This window comes from Schistocerca serialis, chromosome 2, assembly GCF_023864345.2.
Source record: "Schistocerca serialis cubense isolate TAMUIC-IGC-003099 chromosome 2, iqSchSeri2.2, whole genome shotgun sequence".
Classification (NCBI taxonomy): domain Eukaryota; kingdom Metazoa; phylum Arthropoda; class Insecta; order Orthoptera; family Acrididae; genus Schistocerca; species Schistocerca serialis.
This window is the reverse complement of record NC_064639.1, coordinates 686916418-686934076: the sequence shown is the minus strand read 5'-3', so window position 1 is coordinate 686934076 and position 17659 is coordinate 686916418. Positions and strand designations below refer to the sequence as shown.

The window sequence follows — 17659 nt, the reverse complement described above, 5'->3', positions numbered from 1 at the left end:
GGATGTAATATGAGGTGGGATTCTTCAAGGCAAGAGAGGACAGTTTGGAGTGTTAGAAATTGCGGCAAAAAAAAAAAAAAAAAAACCGACTGGGAAAGTCATGAAGAGAGATAAAATTTTAAAAACTGGGTAACAGAAAGATAGAGTCATACAAGAAAACATAAAATACTTTGCTTGGCAATTAAATTAATGTGGGAGATGGCAGTAGAAGTCAATTACAGCAGTTTGTCAAAATACAAACACACAAAAACATGAAAGAATTATGTATAATCTAAATAAATGGAGGGGGGGGGGGGCTGTCAAATATGCGAATAAATCGGCGAAAGATGATCGGGAGGAGGCCATACAACATAAACAACAATGGAACTGGTATATGTAAATAAAAATGCACCCACCTACAACACGTTGATATCGGTACTAGAAAAGATGCAGGGGCAAAGAGTTGATTAATCCTGGTGATACAGGTAAATAAACAAACAGATTAGCACATAAGGTAGAAAACAGACACCAATGAAGACTGACAAGAAGGTTTCATAAGAAAGAGCAATGGCCACATGGGTTAACATAAAACGAAAACTATAAATTTTTGACAAAATAATGTAATTGTATCGATAAAAAAATCTATTCACCATGCGGCAGCAGAACACACACATGAAAGAAGTTTACAATTAGGCAAGCTTTGGAATGTATTAATCAGCTACTTTGTCAAGACCATGGCTTCCTAAAATCATGCCCCAAAATGAGATCTATTCTGTCTGAGATTTTGCCCACCACACCTAGAATATATTTTCGTTGTGCTACCAATCTCTGCAGTATTATTGTGAGACCTTATGATCCTTCTGCACCTGTCTCCTTACCCTATAGCTCCTACCCTTGTGATCACAGCTACTGCAAGACTTGCCCTATGCACCCTCCTACCGCCATCTATACCAGCCCTGTAACTAGCAAAACATATACTATCAAAAGGAGAGCCACATGTGAAACGACATGTCATATACCAGCTGTTATGTAAACACTGTTCAGCCTTTTACACTGGCATGACTACCACCAAATTATCAGTTAGGATGAATGGGCATAGGCAGAAGGTGATGAGTGGGAACATGCAGTATCTTTTTGCAGAGCATGCTCTACAACATGAAAATCATGATCACAGTGCCTGCTTCACCACATGTGCCATCTGGATTCTTCGCCCGACACCAGTTTCTTAGAACTCTGCAGGTGGGGACTATCGCTATAACATGTCCTTGCTTCTCGACCACCCATCTGGCCTTAATTTACATTAATTTCTTCCCGGTCAGCATTTCTTTACAGTAACTACTGCTATCTTCTCTCCATTTTAGTTTTCTTTTCATTTTCTTACCTGACTAGTTTTCAATGTTCCCCTCCCACTTCAGTTATGTATAATACACTTAGCTTCTCACTCTTATTAACTTGTGCATGATGTTTAAGCAGTAACCTCTGTCTTGCATGTTACCCTGTCTTCCAACCTTTAAATTCTCAGGTTTTCAAAACTCATATGATGCAGCTCCCGGCAATTAGTCTTTCCTTCTCATCCCATTTGGTAAATCTTGCCTGACTCATTCTGTGTGACTTTTCCAAAATCTACTCCTTCTCCTAGACCTCTTCAGTCCTTTTCCTTCTCCCCTCTTCCTTTCCCTTCAACCCTTCTGTGTGAAGAAGGAGTGACCGGCTCCGAAAGCTTGCCTAATTATAACCTCCTTTTATGTGTGTGTTCTGCAGCCGCATGGTGAGTAGGTTTTTTATGTATCCAATTACATTATTTTGTCAAAAATCGATTGTTTTCATTGATATAATCACAAATAGTGGTTCATAGGTATTAAAATCCTCCAGTCATTTGGAAAAATGTATTAAAGACACACAGCCTGTTATACGGATGTGTGACTATATGAAATGTAGCTAAAATGTGTTGCACTGAATGTGGTATTCCACACCTTCCTATATTCATGGGTTACCCTGCCAATGAAGGAAATTGTATGGTACTGGACAATTTTCCATCCTTAACCTGGTGGGCATCACTCCCTTCCATTGGACTGGCTGACATTTAGTGGTACATTTGACTTCCTGCAGTAGTTTGTTGTTAAGCACATTAAACCACTCATGTTCCCACTGGTACATGAGCTCTCTGTCTGACAATGAGATGATGGCAGGAGGATGGAAAACTTGAACTGTTATTTATGGCCGAAATTTACATTTGAGTTTTATTCCATTCCTCAATAGTGTGTATTGTGGTGACGGTTGTGTGAAGTATCAATACTATTTATCCTCTCTCTTCCACTTTAGATGATCTGCTGGAAGAACAACTTCTGCATAATTTTATATAAGATGAAAAGTATCTAATTTTACAATCATCTTTATTACATAATATGTAAGAATGCAAAATGTTTGACTAATCTTAGAACTTTGAGAGTAAGTCATTCCATGATGGGTAATATCTTTCCTATTCCATGTTCTGCTATACAGGGGTGAAGGTTTCTGCGACATTTTTGCACCAACTCCACAAATCTATACAGCAGTTTCGATGTATTAATCATGGTAAGGATCACACTGATGATGTAGTTCAGCCAGTCATAGTGTTTCCCAAGTTTTATGGAAAACTCGATAGTCTGCAACGTGTAGCCTGTGTTATTGAACATAAATTTTAATTTCTGTGACACTTAAGGGTTGAGGATGATGCAGCAGCTGGTCGGTACCGTTGGGTCTTCAAGGCCTATTCAAGTGGTGTCTGTCTGTCTGAATTCATTTAAAAATGTGTACTGATTACAATGAGACATGGCTACTCCACAGTTTACACATGCAAGCTGAAATAGTCAGCTAAAGGTGTATCTGAAGGCATAAAACCTGTCAGGCTAGAGATTTTAAATGCTGTGACACTATTTCCCTGCTCTTCAGAGAGCAGTTTGACAGCAATATAATTAATCCATTCTCTCAAACAAACCAATTCAATTTGTTCTGTTGATAATATGTGGGTTTTTTCTTGTCCATAGCCATATTAAAAATTATATCCTCAAACAATGAAAAAAAAAAACACTTAAAACTAGGCAGTTTCCTGGAAAAGCAGAAATAATCTTGATTGAAAGAAATTATAAGAAATACTACATTATCTCGGGTGAAAGAAAGTTGGGGGAAGGATGTGTTGATTTTGCATGAGACTGAACATGTAATTTTTTACATCTACAACTACAAGCCACTATACAGTGCATGTTGGCGGGATACTTTGCATCAATAACAGTGATCTTCTGTCTTATATCATTCATGCATTAAGCAAGGAAAAAATAACTGTCTACGTACTGTAGTGGTGCATGTTTCCTTTTACAAGACCAACAAAAGATGTGTGTACGAAAAACGTGACTTTAATTAGCAGCACAGTAAAGAGCAACTACTGTGACCAAGTTTGTTGGAATTTATGTGCAGATATGAAAAATAATAACATGGGCACAGCACAGAAAATGACAATGAATGCATAACTTGGACTGGCCAGTGAGGGTTGTTACACAGTGTCTATGAAATGTTATCTGGAGTTAAGTAGTAACTTATGGTTTTGGTGAAGCATTGGAGCATCATATATGAACATGGATTTTCTAAATTTAATCCAGCAATGAACAGTGACTTCCCTTGAACTTTGTATATTGTCACTGCAAAAGCAAGACACGCAGGAAACTGTCGTCAACTGAAAGTGGAGGGCAAATCTGTACGATTCATTGGAATGTGCGGATCCAGGATATCTTCTGCTTTACATTCGCCATTAATTATTGTTGCTGTAGTCACATCCAGCATTTGTTTTTTCAATGGAAGTCTATTTGACTTTGTCATTCTTTGGAGCTTAGATGGTTGCTCGCATAGGCAATTGTCGTTCCAGGAGTTTGGAAAAACTTTCTTTTCAAGATGGTGACTGAAGTTGACAGAAGTTCAGTGGAAATGATATCTCCTGTGTTTCACAAAGAACTGGAAGTTTGTCATTGACCGTATCCATAAGTTGCTTGGCAAATGTTTTTGCAGAAACATCTCCAAGTAAATGCGCATTCATAATAGCCAACAGTGTTATTTTCTTCACACCTCCAGGGAGCCGAATTCTTCAGGCATGCATTCATCTTGTGTGGTGGTGTTGATATGCTCCAGTAGCATCCAGTGGCAAGTTACAGCAAAGTAGATAACATAAAACCTGTCTAAAAAAAGTGTATGAGGTGTGGTCAAAAAGTAACATGAATTTTTGTTTTTCAAAAGAATCTTTATTTATCCATCAGCATCAACTTTGTCCCCTTCAAAGTAATCACCCCTCAAATAAAACACATTTGCGCGAGCATTTTTTTTTTTTTTTAATAGCTTTTGGAACCCATTGTCATTATTACGTTCAGCTCCTCAGCAAATCTGTTTTTATGTCATCAATTGTGTCAAAATGGCGTCCTTCCATGGTTCTCTTCAGCCTTGGGAATAGAAGGAAGTCACATGAGCCATGCTCAGTGGACACAGTGGCTGAGTCAACATAATGAGCCTGTTGTTTGCCAAAAAATCATGCAGGAGTGAGTGGGAGCATTATCATGACGCAATTTCCATGAGCGGTTTTGTCACAGTTCTGGTTGTTTTTCTCAGATTGCTTCATGAAGACAGCACGTAACTTCCAGGTAGTATTCCTTATTGACAGTACGGCTATAAAGTAGGGACTCATGACGCACTATCCAATTGTAATCAAAGAAAACAGTGAGAAGAATTTGTTGAATTTTTTTCTGTCTTGGCTCTTCAGATAGTTTTGCGCTGGGATAACTGGGCCTTGGTTTTGACGTCATACGCGTACACTCATGGTCTGTCACCTGTTAATAACCTTCTTTAGAAGTTCTTGATCGTTTTTAACTTCATTCAGCAATGCCTGAGCATGTCTACGTGATATCATTTTGGTCAAAATTCAACAATTTCAGAACAAACTTCGCTGCTACATGTTTTATGTCCAAAACATCTGAAAAAAAAAAAAAAGATACCTGGCATGAGCAAAAGAATATGCCAACATCATCAGCGACCCCTCTGATAGTGATCTGGCATTTTCCAAAATCATTTTCTTTATGTTTTCCACACTGTCGTCAGTAACTGATGTGCCGGAGTGTCCAGAGCTGTTATCATCTTCAGTGTCTTCTTGGCCCTCTTTGAAATGTTTATACTACTTGTTAACTCTTGCCCTTCTCATAGCTCATAGCATATTTTCCAAAAGCCACAGTTAACATTTCAAATGCAGGGCGGCGCTTTATTCCAATTTTCACACAAAATGTAATGCAAATTTTTTATCTATCTTTTTCAAAAGTAAAAATTCACTGCTGAAAACACATATAACCTTTTCAACTTTCAACTATGAACTACATATTCAAAACAGCTGAAAATTCAAATGTCCATCAAGAACAGGTGTAACAATAAGGTAAAAAAAATTCGAAAATTGGATTTATAGAGCCCAAAAAATTAAAAAACTCCCCGTTACTTTCTGATCACACCTTGTATGTGCCAACTTTCACTGGTGTCAAAGGCTATTAATTTCAAACAGATGTACCAACATCCATTTTCATACAAAGATTTATCTATTATATTTATGGCAACTTTCTGAGCCGCTTGAAAATAACCTAATGTGAAGGCTGAAATTGACAGTGGACACAATAAATTTCTCAACAGCAACTGGAGCAGTTTTCATTAATTAAATTGCATTCAGTCACATTTGGTTCACAGGTTGCTCACTAGTTGCCATCGTTTCTTTGATGTTTCAACAGCAGGGCACATACAAGATTCATTTACTCTCTTATTCAGCATGAGTACTTGTTTCATAAGTGAAACCAATACATGTAGCAGCAAAGTTTGTTCCGAATTGTTGAATTTCGACCAAAAATGACATAACACAGACATGCTCAGGCACTGTTTCGTAAGTGAAACAAATCTGTCTATACATATTAATGTTGTCTGTGTAAGGGTCACAGACTTGGATGCAGCTGCCACACGTGGGTATGAGTGCAAGCTGACATTATCATGGAATGCTGACGACCTGCGGTGTCAGTATACGACAGACCCACAGCGCCTCACACACAAAGTAGTTGCATCGTGTTGCTAGCCACCTGCACAGGCAGAACAGTTTCCAACGCCCGTGGTTCCGAAGCAGATTTATATCTTTTTCAACTCACAATGGAGTATTGACAAACCCTTATTTGGTCGTGGCGGAACATCAGACACAGTTATGATGGGTCGGCATAGCAAGGACGTTATTATAAATGTATTCATAGAAATAAAGTGGTGTTGGCTAATAACTCGTAGTTTGTGTACTTCTGTACTTCATGGACACAATTCCCACAATAATCCTGACAAATACCAAGGGAGACATTCAGCCAAGGATACGAACCTCATAATGCCTTATATCTGCTCTTTAGTGCTTAGCAGTTTCATAGTAACAGTATAGAATTGAACACATAATCTCAATGTTTCCTTCCATTAGCTAGGTGAAAATGCTTGTGGAACAGGCACAAAATAATATAAATGAATTGAGGATAGCCCTAACAAATTGTTCACTTGTTTTTGTTCATTCTTGTTTACTTAAGTTCACACTTTTATTGGCCAGATTTTACAACATGGAAATGAAATTATACGGTTCGTTCAGAGAACGCGCAGATGTCACAATGTCAATATGTAAGATCAACAGGAACTGGACAGGCACAAGTGCTTCAAGCTCTTTTTTAGTTCTTACTAGTGACTGGAGTATTCATTCACCTGAATTGAAGATTCACTTATGTTACTTTTCTTTATCTTTGACAGAAAATCTCATGAATTTAGTTCAACTTTTCCATCCTCTTCTTCAATAGTTTTAGTCAGACATTCAGCATGATGACTCAATTTACTTGTGACACTTATCACAGAAACAGCTGTACTTCAGGTGCCAAACAATGAAAAGCCATTTTGGGCTGCTTGTGCTTGGGCAAAGCTGCCACACATTTCACAAAAATGAGTGGTATCTAGTGGTTATTGACACAAGTAAGGATGTGATGCAGTCAACACCTAGTGGTTATTGGTAAATGCTGTTGCCTGATAGAGCAACAGGCTGGTCAGTCTGTTTTTTTTTTTTTTTTTTTTCTGTAGCATGTGTTATAGCCTATATATAAATTTGTATACTTCATGAAGAGTAGTCTTTAAGTGAAGGGAGCACAATGTCATAGCATTTGAAGGGTTGTAATTCAGCAAAGAACTGGGATAAAGTTGCAGAACTTTGCAAAATAGTTGAAGAATTAGCAGTGTGTGTGTTATATAGGATTTATGTTATTTTAGCTCACTCTTTTTGCCCCAAGGACACTTTAAGTGTAAAATACATATTGTCTCAACAGCATTTCTCCCTTTCTGAAGAAGCTACATCTCGTTTTTAGTTTATGAAGTACTCTGTTTTCTGAGCTAGTTGCCTAGTAGCTTGTATATAAAACCTGCAAGTTTTATAACTTTTGAGTTAATAGTTTTTGAAGTAAATGAGGGTGAAGTTTGTCACAAAAAAATTTGCTGCTAAAATAGGTTATTTTTTAACCCCATCTCAGAAGGGATACCATGTTTACAATTGTTCATTAGTTTGTCATTCAATTCAGTGTTAACAAGTATCACATAACATTAGATTTTTAACATGTTTCTCATTCACAATGTCATTAAACAATGGAAAATCTAGGATCGAATGTAACAATATTAGAGAAGGAAAGCTGCCACTCACCATATAGCGGAGATGTTGAGTCGCGATAGGCACAACAAAAAGATTCACTCAATTATAGCTTTCGGCCATTAAGGCCTTTGTCAGCAAAACACACACACACACACACACACACACACACACACACACACACACACACACACACACAACTTGCACACACGTCTGCAGTCTCAGACAACTGAAACCACAATCTTTTTGTTGTGCCTATCACAACTCAGCATCTCTGCTATATGGTGAGTGGCAACTTTCCTTCTCTCACAGTGTCATTAACAACTTGTGTTAGCCCATGTTGGCTTCTACCAATACTAGTTAATAAGATAGTAAAAAACTAGTATCCGCATTGGCAAGAGACCACACCTTATATAACCAGACACATCCAGCCTAATTGTGGGACTTATTCTAGGTATTTACATTGATGATGATTGACAGCTGCTTGAAGTTAGATTGAAATAAATTCACTGAATGCGAACAACATGGCATCAGATGTATTAGGTACAGATGTTCTACCTGTTGCTAACATGTGAAAACTGGCACCAGACCAGGACTTGAATATGGATTTCCCACTTATTACAAGCCATCACCTTACCATTAAGCTATCAAGACAGTGTGCCATGTGGGAGTTTGGGGTCAGTCTAGGAGGCATGCACAGATAGCCTAATGGTGAGGCGACCATTCACAATAAGTCGGAAATCCGGGTTAGAGTCATTATGCTTGTCTGGTGGCTTTAAAAAGTTATGTGCCCAATAACATCATGAGAAAAATTAGTGTGTCAGCATCACAAAGCACTCCATTTGATTACTTTAAAAGTATTGGCATGCTTTAATTTTGAGGGTTTGTTTCCAGAGGTATCCAAAAATTCCAAATTGCTTGTTTTACCAATAAAAAGACTGAAAATAATTAAATAATTTTAGAATTAATAGAAGCCTAAAATAGCTGCAGTTGCAGGGCACTCAAGTCGAGCACAAAAGTAAAACCACAGGGAACCATAGGAGGCACTAGCATAGTTTGGACTGCTTACAAAGCATTTTTACAAACACCTGGATACAGTTATGGACTAGTGGAGGAACTTTAAAGGAAGTTACCAATAATGGAGCAGCAGATGTCCAAGAAACTGATGCTTTTAAGTGTGCATTGCTTGTTATGTGTCTTTTTCTTGGAATTTTTCAGGCATACATAGTTTTCTATTTCTTCGTATATGTCTATAAAGTATCTCTTCTCCACTGTATGAAGAAAGGACTGATGAATTAAGAATGTTTTTGATACTGTACACTATGTGCCTCTCTTGTGCACAGCATTGAAAACAATCTCAGTATTCTGATGAAGAAGGGAACCTTATGGACATTTATGTAGAATTAGAAATCCACATCCACCTGAAAAAATCCAACGAAAAAACAATTAATGATCAATGCACAACTAGAAACACCAGTTTCTTGGACATCTACCACACTATTAATGATAACTTCCTTTCAAACTTACTCTGCAAGTTCGTAATTGTATCCAGATGTTTTTAAACATGCTTTGAAGCAGCACACAATGCAGTTAAGCTACATTCATTAACGCCCTTGAAACTTCCCTGCGAATCAATTTTTGCATGCTAGGGGACATAACCTTACACTCTACTTGGATCCCCAGTCCACTGCAATTATTTTACATTTTTATTAATTCTAATATTATTTTAAGCTTCTATTGGTAAAATCTGCAATTTGATATTTTTGAATTTGTCTGAACACAAATACTCTTAACAATATAGCGTGCCCATACTTTTAAGGTAATAAAATGGATTGCTTTATGATACTGACACATTAATTTTTCTTATGATGTTATTGGGCATATAACTTTTTAAAGCCACCAGACTTGTAACTTTTTTTTTATCACTTGACTTTGCTCTTGTACAGCACAATGTAGGTTTCTATATTCTATATGCACTTACGCTGTAAGTACATAGGCCTTGTTTTATCCTCTTCTATTATATACAAGTACAATATTTATGTATTTATCATATTTATGGCAGTTTGCAGAACATATTGAAAATGGCCTAATGTAATGGCCAAAACCTGTAGTGGACACAAAGCTAACAGCAACTGAAGCAGTTTTCATTAATTAAATGAACAGTTGCACAATCAAGGACACACTCATAACACGGAGAAACTAATAAATGAATTTTTTGAAATTCATTTCCTGCGAATTCCTCAACATCAGCTGTATTACGACCAGATTTGCTTCCAAATAGTGACATGCTGGACTGGGACTCGGATCTAAATTTCCCACTTATCTGGAGCCACCATTTCAGCTAGCCGTGCACACTTCCTGGACTGACCCAAACCTCCACATTATCCTGTCTACATCCTTATTCTGTAGTCCATATCGTTCATCACTTAATGCAAAATTCCCACAACAGAGAGAACAAGACAATAAGGAATCGACACCAATGATGTTATCAACACGTGCCATGCCTGGGCGGGCTTGTCTCATTCTCCCTGTTGCAGGAATCCAAGTAACTTTACGTGCATTAGATGATGAATCTACATCTACACCTACATTCTGAAAACCACCGTGAGGTACAGAGCAAAGGGTACATCTCATTGTACCAGTTGTTAGGGTTTCTTCCAATTTCATTCATATATGAAGTGTGAGAAGAATGGTTGTCTGAATGCCTCTGTGCATGCAACAATTATTCTGATTTCTTCTCACAATCCCTATTTGAGCAATACATAGGAGATTGTAGTATATTCCTAGAGTCACATTTAAAACCAGTTCTTGAAACTTTGTTAATAGACTTTCTCGGGATAGTTTATATCTATCTTAAAGAGCTTGCCAGTTCAGTTCCTTCAGTATCTTATGACACTCTCCAGCAGATCAAATAAGTCTGTGAGCATTCATACTGCCTTCTCTGTACACATTCAATATCCCCTATTAATCCTATCTGGTATGGGTCCCACACACTTGAGCAATATTCTACAACTGGTCGCATGAGTGATTTGTAAGCAATCTTCTTCGTAAACTGACTGCACTTCCCGAGTACTCTACCAAGAAACCGAAACCTACTACCTGCTTAGCCATGACTGAGACTATGTGATGATTCCATTTCATATCCCTACAAAGTGTTACACCCAAGTATTTGTACGAGCTGGCTGATTCCAACAGTATAATGGCATGTGACGAGGACCTCCCGTCGAATAGACCACTCGCCTGGTGCAAGTCTTCAATTTGACACCACTTCAGCGACTTGTGCGTCGATGGGGATGAAGTGATGATGATTAGGACAACACAACACCCAGTCCCTGAGTGGAAAAAATCTCCGACCCAGCCAGCAATCGAACCCGGGCCCTTAGGATTGACAGTCTGTCGGGCTGACCACTCAGCTACCGGGGTCGAACATTCCAACAGTGACTCACTGATATTATAGTTATAGGATACATTTTTTCTTTTTGTGAAGTGCAAAATTTTACATTTCGGAACATCTAAAGCAAGTTGTAAATCTTTCCACCACTCTGAAATCTTATCAATATGTGACAATACTTAGAGCTTCTTTAAGACAGTACTTCATTATAGATAACTGCATTATCTGGAAACAGTCAAAGGCTACTATTAATATTGTCTGCAACATAATTAATATACAACATGAACAGCAAAGGTCTCACCTGAAGTTACTTCTACATCTGACAATGACTCTCCATCCAAGATAACATGTTGCATCCTCCCTACCAAAAAGTCCTCAACACAGTCACAAATTTCACTTGATACCCCATATAATCGTATTTTTGATAACAAGTGTAGCTGTAGTACCGAATCAAATGCTTTTCCGGAAATCAAGAAATACTCCATCTACCTGCCTGCCTTGATCCAAAGCTTTCAATAGGTCATGTGAGGAAGGTTCAAGATGGTTTCACATGATGGATAATTTTTGAATCCATGCAGTTGACAAAGAGGAGGCCATTCTGTTCGAGATACCTCATTATGTTTGAGCCCAGAATATGCTCTCAAAATTCCACAAAAAATCCATGTCAAGGATACTGGACAGTAATTTTGTGGATCACTACTTCTACCCATCTTGCAGGTGGGTGTGACTGTGCTTTTTTCCATGAACTGGGCACAGTTTTCTGTTCGAGGGATATACGACAGCTTATAGTTGGAAGGCTGGCTACAAATTCAGTATGGAATCTGGTACGGATTCCATTGGGCCCTGGAGCTTTGTTCAATTTTAACAATTTCAAATGTTTCTCAACTCCACTGGCAGTGATAAGAGGATTAAATTGAGTCTTCCTTCAAAAAGGAACATTTGAAACTGGAATTAAGCTTCCCAACTTTTGCTTTGCTACCTTCAATTTCAGTTCCTGTCTCATTTGCTAGGGACTGGACACTAATTTTGGCACCACTAACAGCCTTAAAATATGACCAGAATTTCTTTGGGTTTTGTGAAATATCATTTGACAATATTCTGCTATGGTAAATCACTGAAGGCATCATGCATTGCTCTCGAAGCAACCACATGAATTTCATTTACCATCTCTCTGTCTACAGCTCTATGCTTTGTTTTACATGTATTACGCAGTAATCTCTGTTTCTTTAGAAGTTTCTTTACAGTGACTGTATACTACGGAAGTTAGTGGACTATGAGACAAGGAAGCAGACAGTGTGACACACGAAAGTTTGGGTATGGGTAGCACACATGGATAGCTGAAGTGGTTAAGGCGACCACCTCACCATAAGTGGGAAATTCAGGTTAGAGTCCCTATAAAGCAGAAGTTTTCATATGTCACTACTAAGTAGTAGATCTATACCTAATACAGCTAATGTCAAGAAATTCACAGTCAGCAAATTAATTTTGAAGTACTTCATCCAGCGCTGGATCATCAATAGTGTCTGTTCTTTGAGACATGCATATCAGCAATAAATGAAAGCTGTTCGCTTACACTCTACCACCATTTACACTGAAGTATTGTTACTCAAGTATTGTCACTGGTGCTGATTCACTAAATGTTAACCAGGCTTAAAATATCTTTGTTGTAGTGACCACATATTCAGAATTTAAAGAAGTAATGGAACACAGGGCATTCTTCAAAGATGTGCTATGTTTTGAAACAGGTTGGCATTGATCTCTTCTTATGCCTCGTTTATTATCCAAGATAACATGTAAATGGTTTCTGCCCTATTGTACAGGATGTACATAAAGTCTGGAAACACTTTCAATTATTTATTGCACAAGAACTAAGCATTGTACAGATGTCATACATATTACATTTTGAAGAGAAACTCTGAAAGTTTTTTTTACAAATATTCAAAATGCGAACCATGAGTGACCCAGCAGACGTCAATATGGTAATCGAATTCTAGCCACACCCGTCCCAGCGTGGAATCATCGACTGTGGCAGTCCCTTCCCATATTCTCTCCCGGAGCTCTGCTACATCACGTGGTAGAGGCAGTACATACACCAGATCTTTAGTGTGCCCCACAGAAAAAAGTCACACGAAGTGAGATCTGGTGATCGGGTAGGCAATTTCATGAAACAGCTGCCCCTTCTGTAGCACGGCCGATCCATCGATGCGGCAGCGCTGTTTTCAGGTGCCCATGAACTTCACAATGAAAATGGGGTGGACCCCATCCTGCTGAAAGATGAGTGCAGAGTCCGATTGCATTTGAGGCATCAGCCATTGCTGCAATATGTCCAAGTGGAAATATCCAGTGACAAGAGCTCTCGGCAAAGAAGAATGGCCTGTACAGTTTTCAATGTGACAAGGCACAAAAAACATTTAGCTTTGGGGAATCATGCTCAAATTCAATGCATTCGTGTGGATGCTTTGTACCCCAGATTCGACAATTATGCCTGTTCACTTTCCCATTAGTATGAAAAGCGGCTTCGTCACTAAAAATTAAGCGATCAACAATGCCATTTCCATCCTCATTCAATTGTTGCAACTGCGAACAAAACTCAAAACGCTTGTCTTTGTCGTCATCATTGAGCTTTGCACTAGCTCCAGTTTGAATGGTTTCATAGACAGCTTCTGTCACAGGCCTTTCCACAATGTCATTGGAGCCATTTCAAGTTCACGGGATGCACGACGCACCAATTTCTCTGGGCTCCTTATGAATGTCTCTCGAACGCGCACCACATTCACTTCACTCACACTGGGACGTCCGCTTCTCTTTGCCGAGCACAAGCAACCTGTTGTAACAAATTTGTTGTGCCAGTGATAAATGGCCTTCCTTGTTGGTTGCATCATACCCTACTTGGTTCTAAACATCCACTGAGCAGCTTGCTCAACACCTGAACTCACCATGTTTGTGACTGGCGCTGACTATTGGCAATTACCAAACTACAATGTGGTCAATCCCGGGAGCGGAAAGACTTACCTTAGGAGGAAAAAAGGACAGGTATACACTCGCACACACACACCTATCCATCCGCACATATACAGACACAAGCAGACATATGTAAAGGCAAAGAGGTTGGGCAAAGATGTCAGTCGAGGCGGAAGTACAGAGGCAAAGATGTTGTTGAATGACAAGTGATGTACGAGGGGCAGCAGACAGTGTTTGTTGGTAATGAGGATCACCCTGTGGCTAAACATGCCTTAGTGCATGGCCAGCACATCTTGGCACAGTGTTACACCGTCCGGGTTATCTGGATACTTATCACTGACACCAACCTATCAGAACTTCGGAGATGGGAACTTGCCCTTCAATATATCCTCCCATCCCCATTACCCACCAGGCCTCAACCTCCGCTAATTTCAAGTTGCTGCCCCTCGTACATCATTCAACAACATCTTTGCCTCTGTACTTCCGCCTCGACTGACATCTTTGCCCAACCTCTTTACCTTTACATATGTCTGCCTGTGTCTGTATATGTGCGGATGGATAGGTGTGTGTACGCGAGTGTATACCTGCCCTTTTTTCCCCCCTAAGGTAAGTCTTTCCGCTCCCGGGATTGGAATGACTCCTTATCCTCTCCCTTAAAACCCACATCCTTTCGTCTTTCCCTCTCCTTCCCTCTTTCCTGATGAAGCAACGTGGGTTGCGAAAGCTTGAAATTTGTGTGTGTGTTTGAGTGTTTTTTATTGTGTCTTTCTACCAGCGCTTTCTCGTTTGGTAAGTCACAGCAAAATGACATCTGTATGATATCTGTACATGTTTGGTTCTTGTGCAATAAATAACTGAAAGTGTTCCCAGACTTTATGTACACCCTGTATACGTCTTTAGCAGTAGATTTGACATTCCCTTCTTTAACTCCACATCTCACTTCACGTGTTAGTGACAGATACCAGATGTAGTTGTACTAACATTTAATTCCATCACTGAAAAAATCTGATCTATTTCTAGCCAAATGAAAATCAAAATATTATAGTTCAACTAAGCTCGAAAATAAATGTATATATTAGCAAATACTTGATGAAAGGTTCCTTTTTGTGAAGCTTATGTTAATACAATTAGCAAATTTATTAGTTGTTGAAATGGGTCTGAGCACTACGGGACTTAACTTCTGAGGTCATCAGTCCCCTAGAACTTAGAACTACTTAAACCTAACTAACCTAAGGACATCACACACATCCATGCCCGAGGCAGGATTCCAACCTGCGACCATCGATTTATTAGTGCTTAATTAAATTTCTATATGTTTTAAAATGGGGAATATGCACGAAAACACCCACTGGTTTTGAATATGTACTGAACACTTGATGGAACACACAGGTAAGTACCTGTTGCTACACTGTGAACAACAAATACCTATGTATTAATTTTCATACAGATATGAAAATGGTACGAAGGCCTGTAGCACAACCATCTTTTAACACAGTACAATTTATTGAAGAATCACATTAACAAAATGATAACTTACTTCAAGTTCTGTATCAATAATGCTGACTTCTTTGGCATTCTCAAGAGATGAGGATTCAAAAAAATTATCGGAAATAATATCTGAATATTTGGGGTCAAGTGTGAGAACGCAGTTCACAGAACAATCTGTTGATAATGTGTCGTTTTCAACTTCATTATCTTCATGTATCCTGTGAACACTATCTTCTGATGGACCCATTATGCCTCGTATATCCCAAACTGTCACATCAATCACCTGTAGAAGGAAGATAATACAAAGATAAATTATTAATTAGGAGTGCACTGCTAACAAAATAGTTCTGCAATAAAAACATTATATTAAGAAACTAATGAACTTAATATTAACAGCTGCGTTCACTGAACTGTACTGGGTGTGGTCTTCCTCATACTTTTGAATTGGCTAATCAAGGTAATTCCATGAGTACCTACACTTTTGTATGACCTCCAAACCATGGTGCAACTTGTGACTTTTCACATATAAAAATCACTACCAGGGGTGAAAGAAGCAAAATGTGGGAAAAAATTTGAAGATTTAGGGTTAAATTTTTGTGGTCTTACACTTAAGCACTACGCTACACAATTAATCTCTATACAAACATAATTAAAAATGATCAAACTAACCATCTTTAAAGACTTTTGGAAGTATCTGAAACACTGTTACAATCGGACTTTGACTTCTCATGCAGAAACCTCCCTACTTCCCCTTCCCCGTACACACCAAAAAACACACATAGGTAAATCCCTCCACTTACGTTCTATGTCAATGACTATGTATGAGTACTAATTCAAAGGTCTTTGAGCTCAAATTCAATCCCAGCCAGTGATTAGATTTGGTTTATTGATTCACCCTTGTCGAAACAGCAGAGGAGCAAATACAAGAACTGGAAATGATCAACGGCGTGATGATACCAAAGGCATTGAAAAACCTCTACAACACAGACACATAAGTTGTATTCACACGAAATGTGGCTTGTAATTCCACAGATAAGGATGTCATATTAGTCTCCCGTTATGATCTATGGGAAGAGGTTGCCAAACAGGAGGTAGCCGTAAGAAAAATATTGCATAACCAATGAAAGGGTAACATTCAATGAGCCAGAGCATAGTATGTCAGAACATATCGTATTTCGGACCTTGGTTCCGCAGCTGCATTCACTGAACTGTACTGGGTGTGGTCTTCCTCATACTTTTGAATTGGCTAATCAAGGTAATTCCATGAGTACCTACACTTTTGTATGTGTGGATGGATATGTGTGTGTGTGCGAGTGTATACCTGTCCTTTTTTCCCCCTAAGGTAAGTCTTTCCGCTCCCGGGATTGGAATGACTCCTTACCCTCTCCCTTAAAACCCACTTCCTTTCGTCTTCCCCTCTCCTTCCCTCTTTCCTGATGAGGCAACAGTTTGTTGCGAAAGCTTGAATTTTGTGTGTGTATATATATATATATATATATATATATATATATATATATATATATATATATATATATATATATATATATATATATATATATATATATATATATATATATATATATATAGCAACTGTAATACAAGACTTATTTAGAGCAGCATCTTTTGCCTTATTTTTAAGTACTTTCAGTGGTAACTATAACACTGTGGCTTTTCTTACAGTTATGTTTGCCAAGACAGTAAACAATTATTTTTTTATTAGAAGGGGAGAGGGGGGGAGGGAGAGGCTTGTTTTACTTCTACGGTACTGTGGGGAGGGGTCGTAAGTGGGTATGCTGATTTATGTGATACTGTTTCATTGCTGGCTACAGGGTTTGTTATTTATCTTCCATGTTTTATTGGCTTAAATAGCATTTGGTTGCTAATATTTCTTTGGTCACTAGGTGTTTCTGCCTTTCAAATTTGAAAGTTTTTGTTTAGTGTTAGATGTCTTTAGGTACTGAATCTGGTCTTTTTATACTGCGGCAGGGTGGGGCCTTTATTGTCAGAGATGTTCTGTGAATACTGAATGAACCTTCATTTCTGGTTCGCCTAGTACGCACACAGTGCCATCCATGTATCACCACAGTATAGCAGATTGTAAAGATTTGCCTGGTGCTATTTGCTGAAATATTCTTTCCTCTGTTTTGCTC

At 38.5% G+C, this 17659-nt stretch overlaps 1 protein-coding gene across 2 annotated transcripts in view; it reads right to left on the bottom strand.

Moving 5' to 3' along the window:
- The window catches only part of LOC126457811 (leucine-rich repeat-containing protein 1-like), a 147466-nt gene that overhangs the window by 85352 nt on the left and 44455 nt on the right, over positions 1-17659 (bottom strand). For both annotated transcript variants that reach the window (XM_050094427.1, XM_050094426.1), the window contains one exon: positions 15559-15792. In XM_050094427.1, the coding sequence (XP_049950384.1) occupies positions 15559-15756 (198 nt within the window). In that variant the 5' untranslated portion in view covers positions 15757-15792. The remainder of the gene's footprint in view (positions 1-15558; positions 15793-17659) is intronic.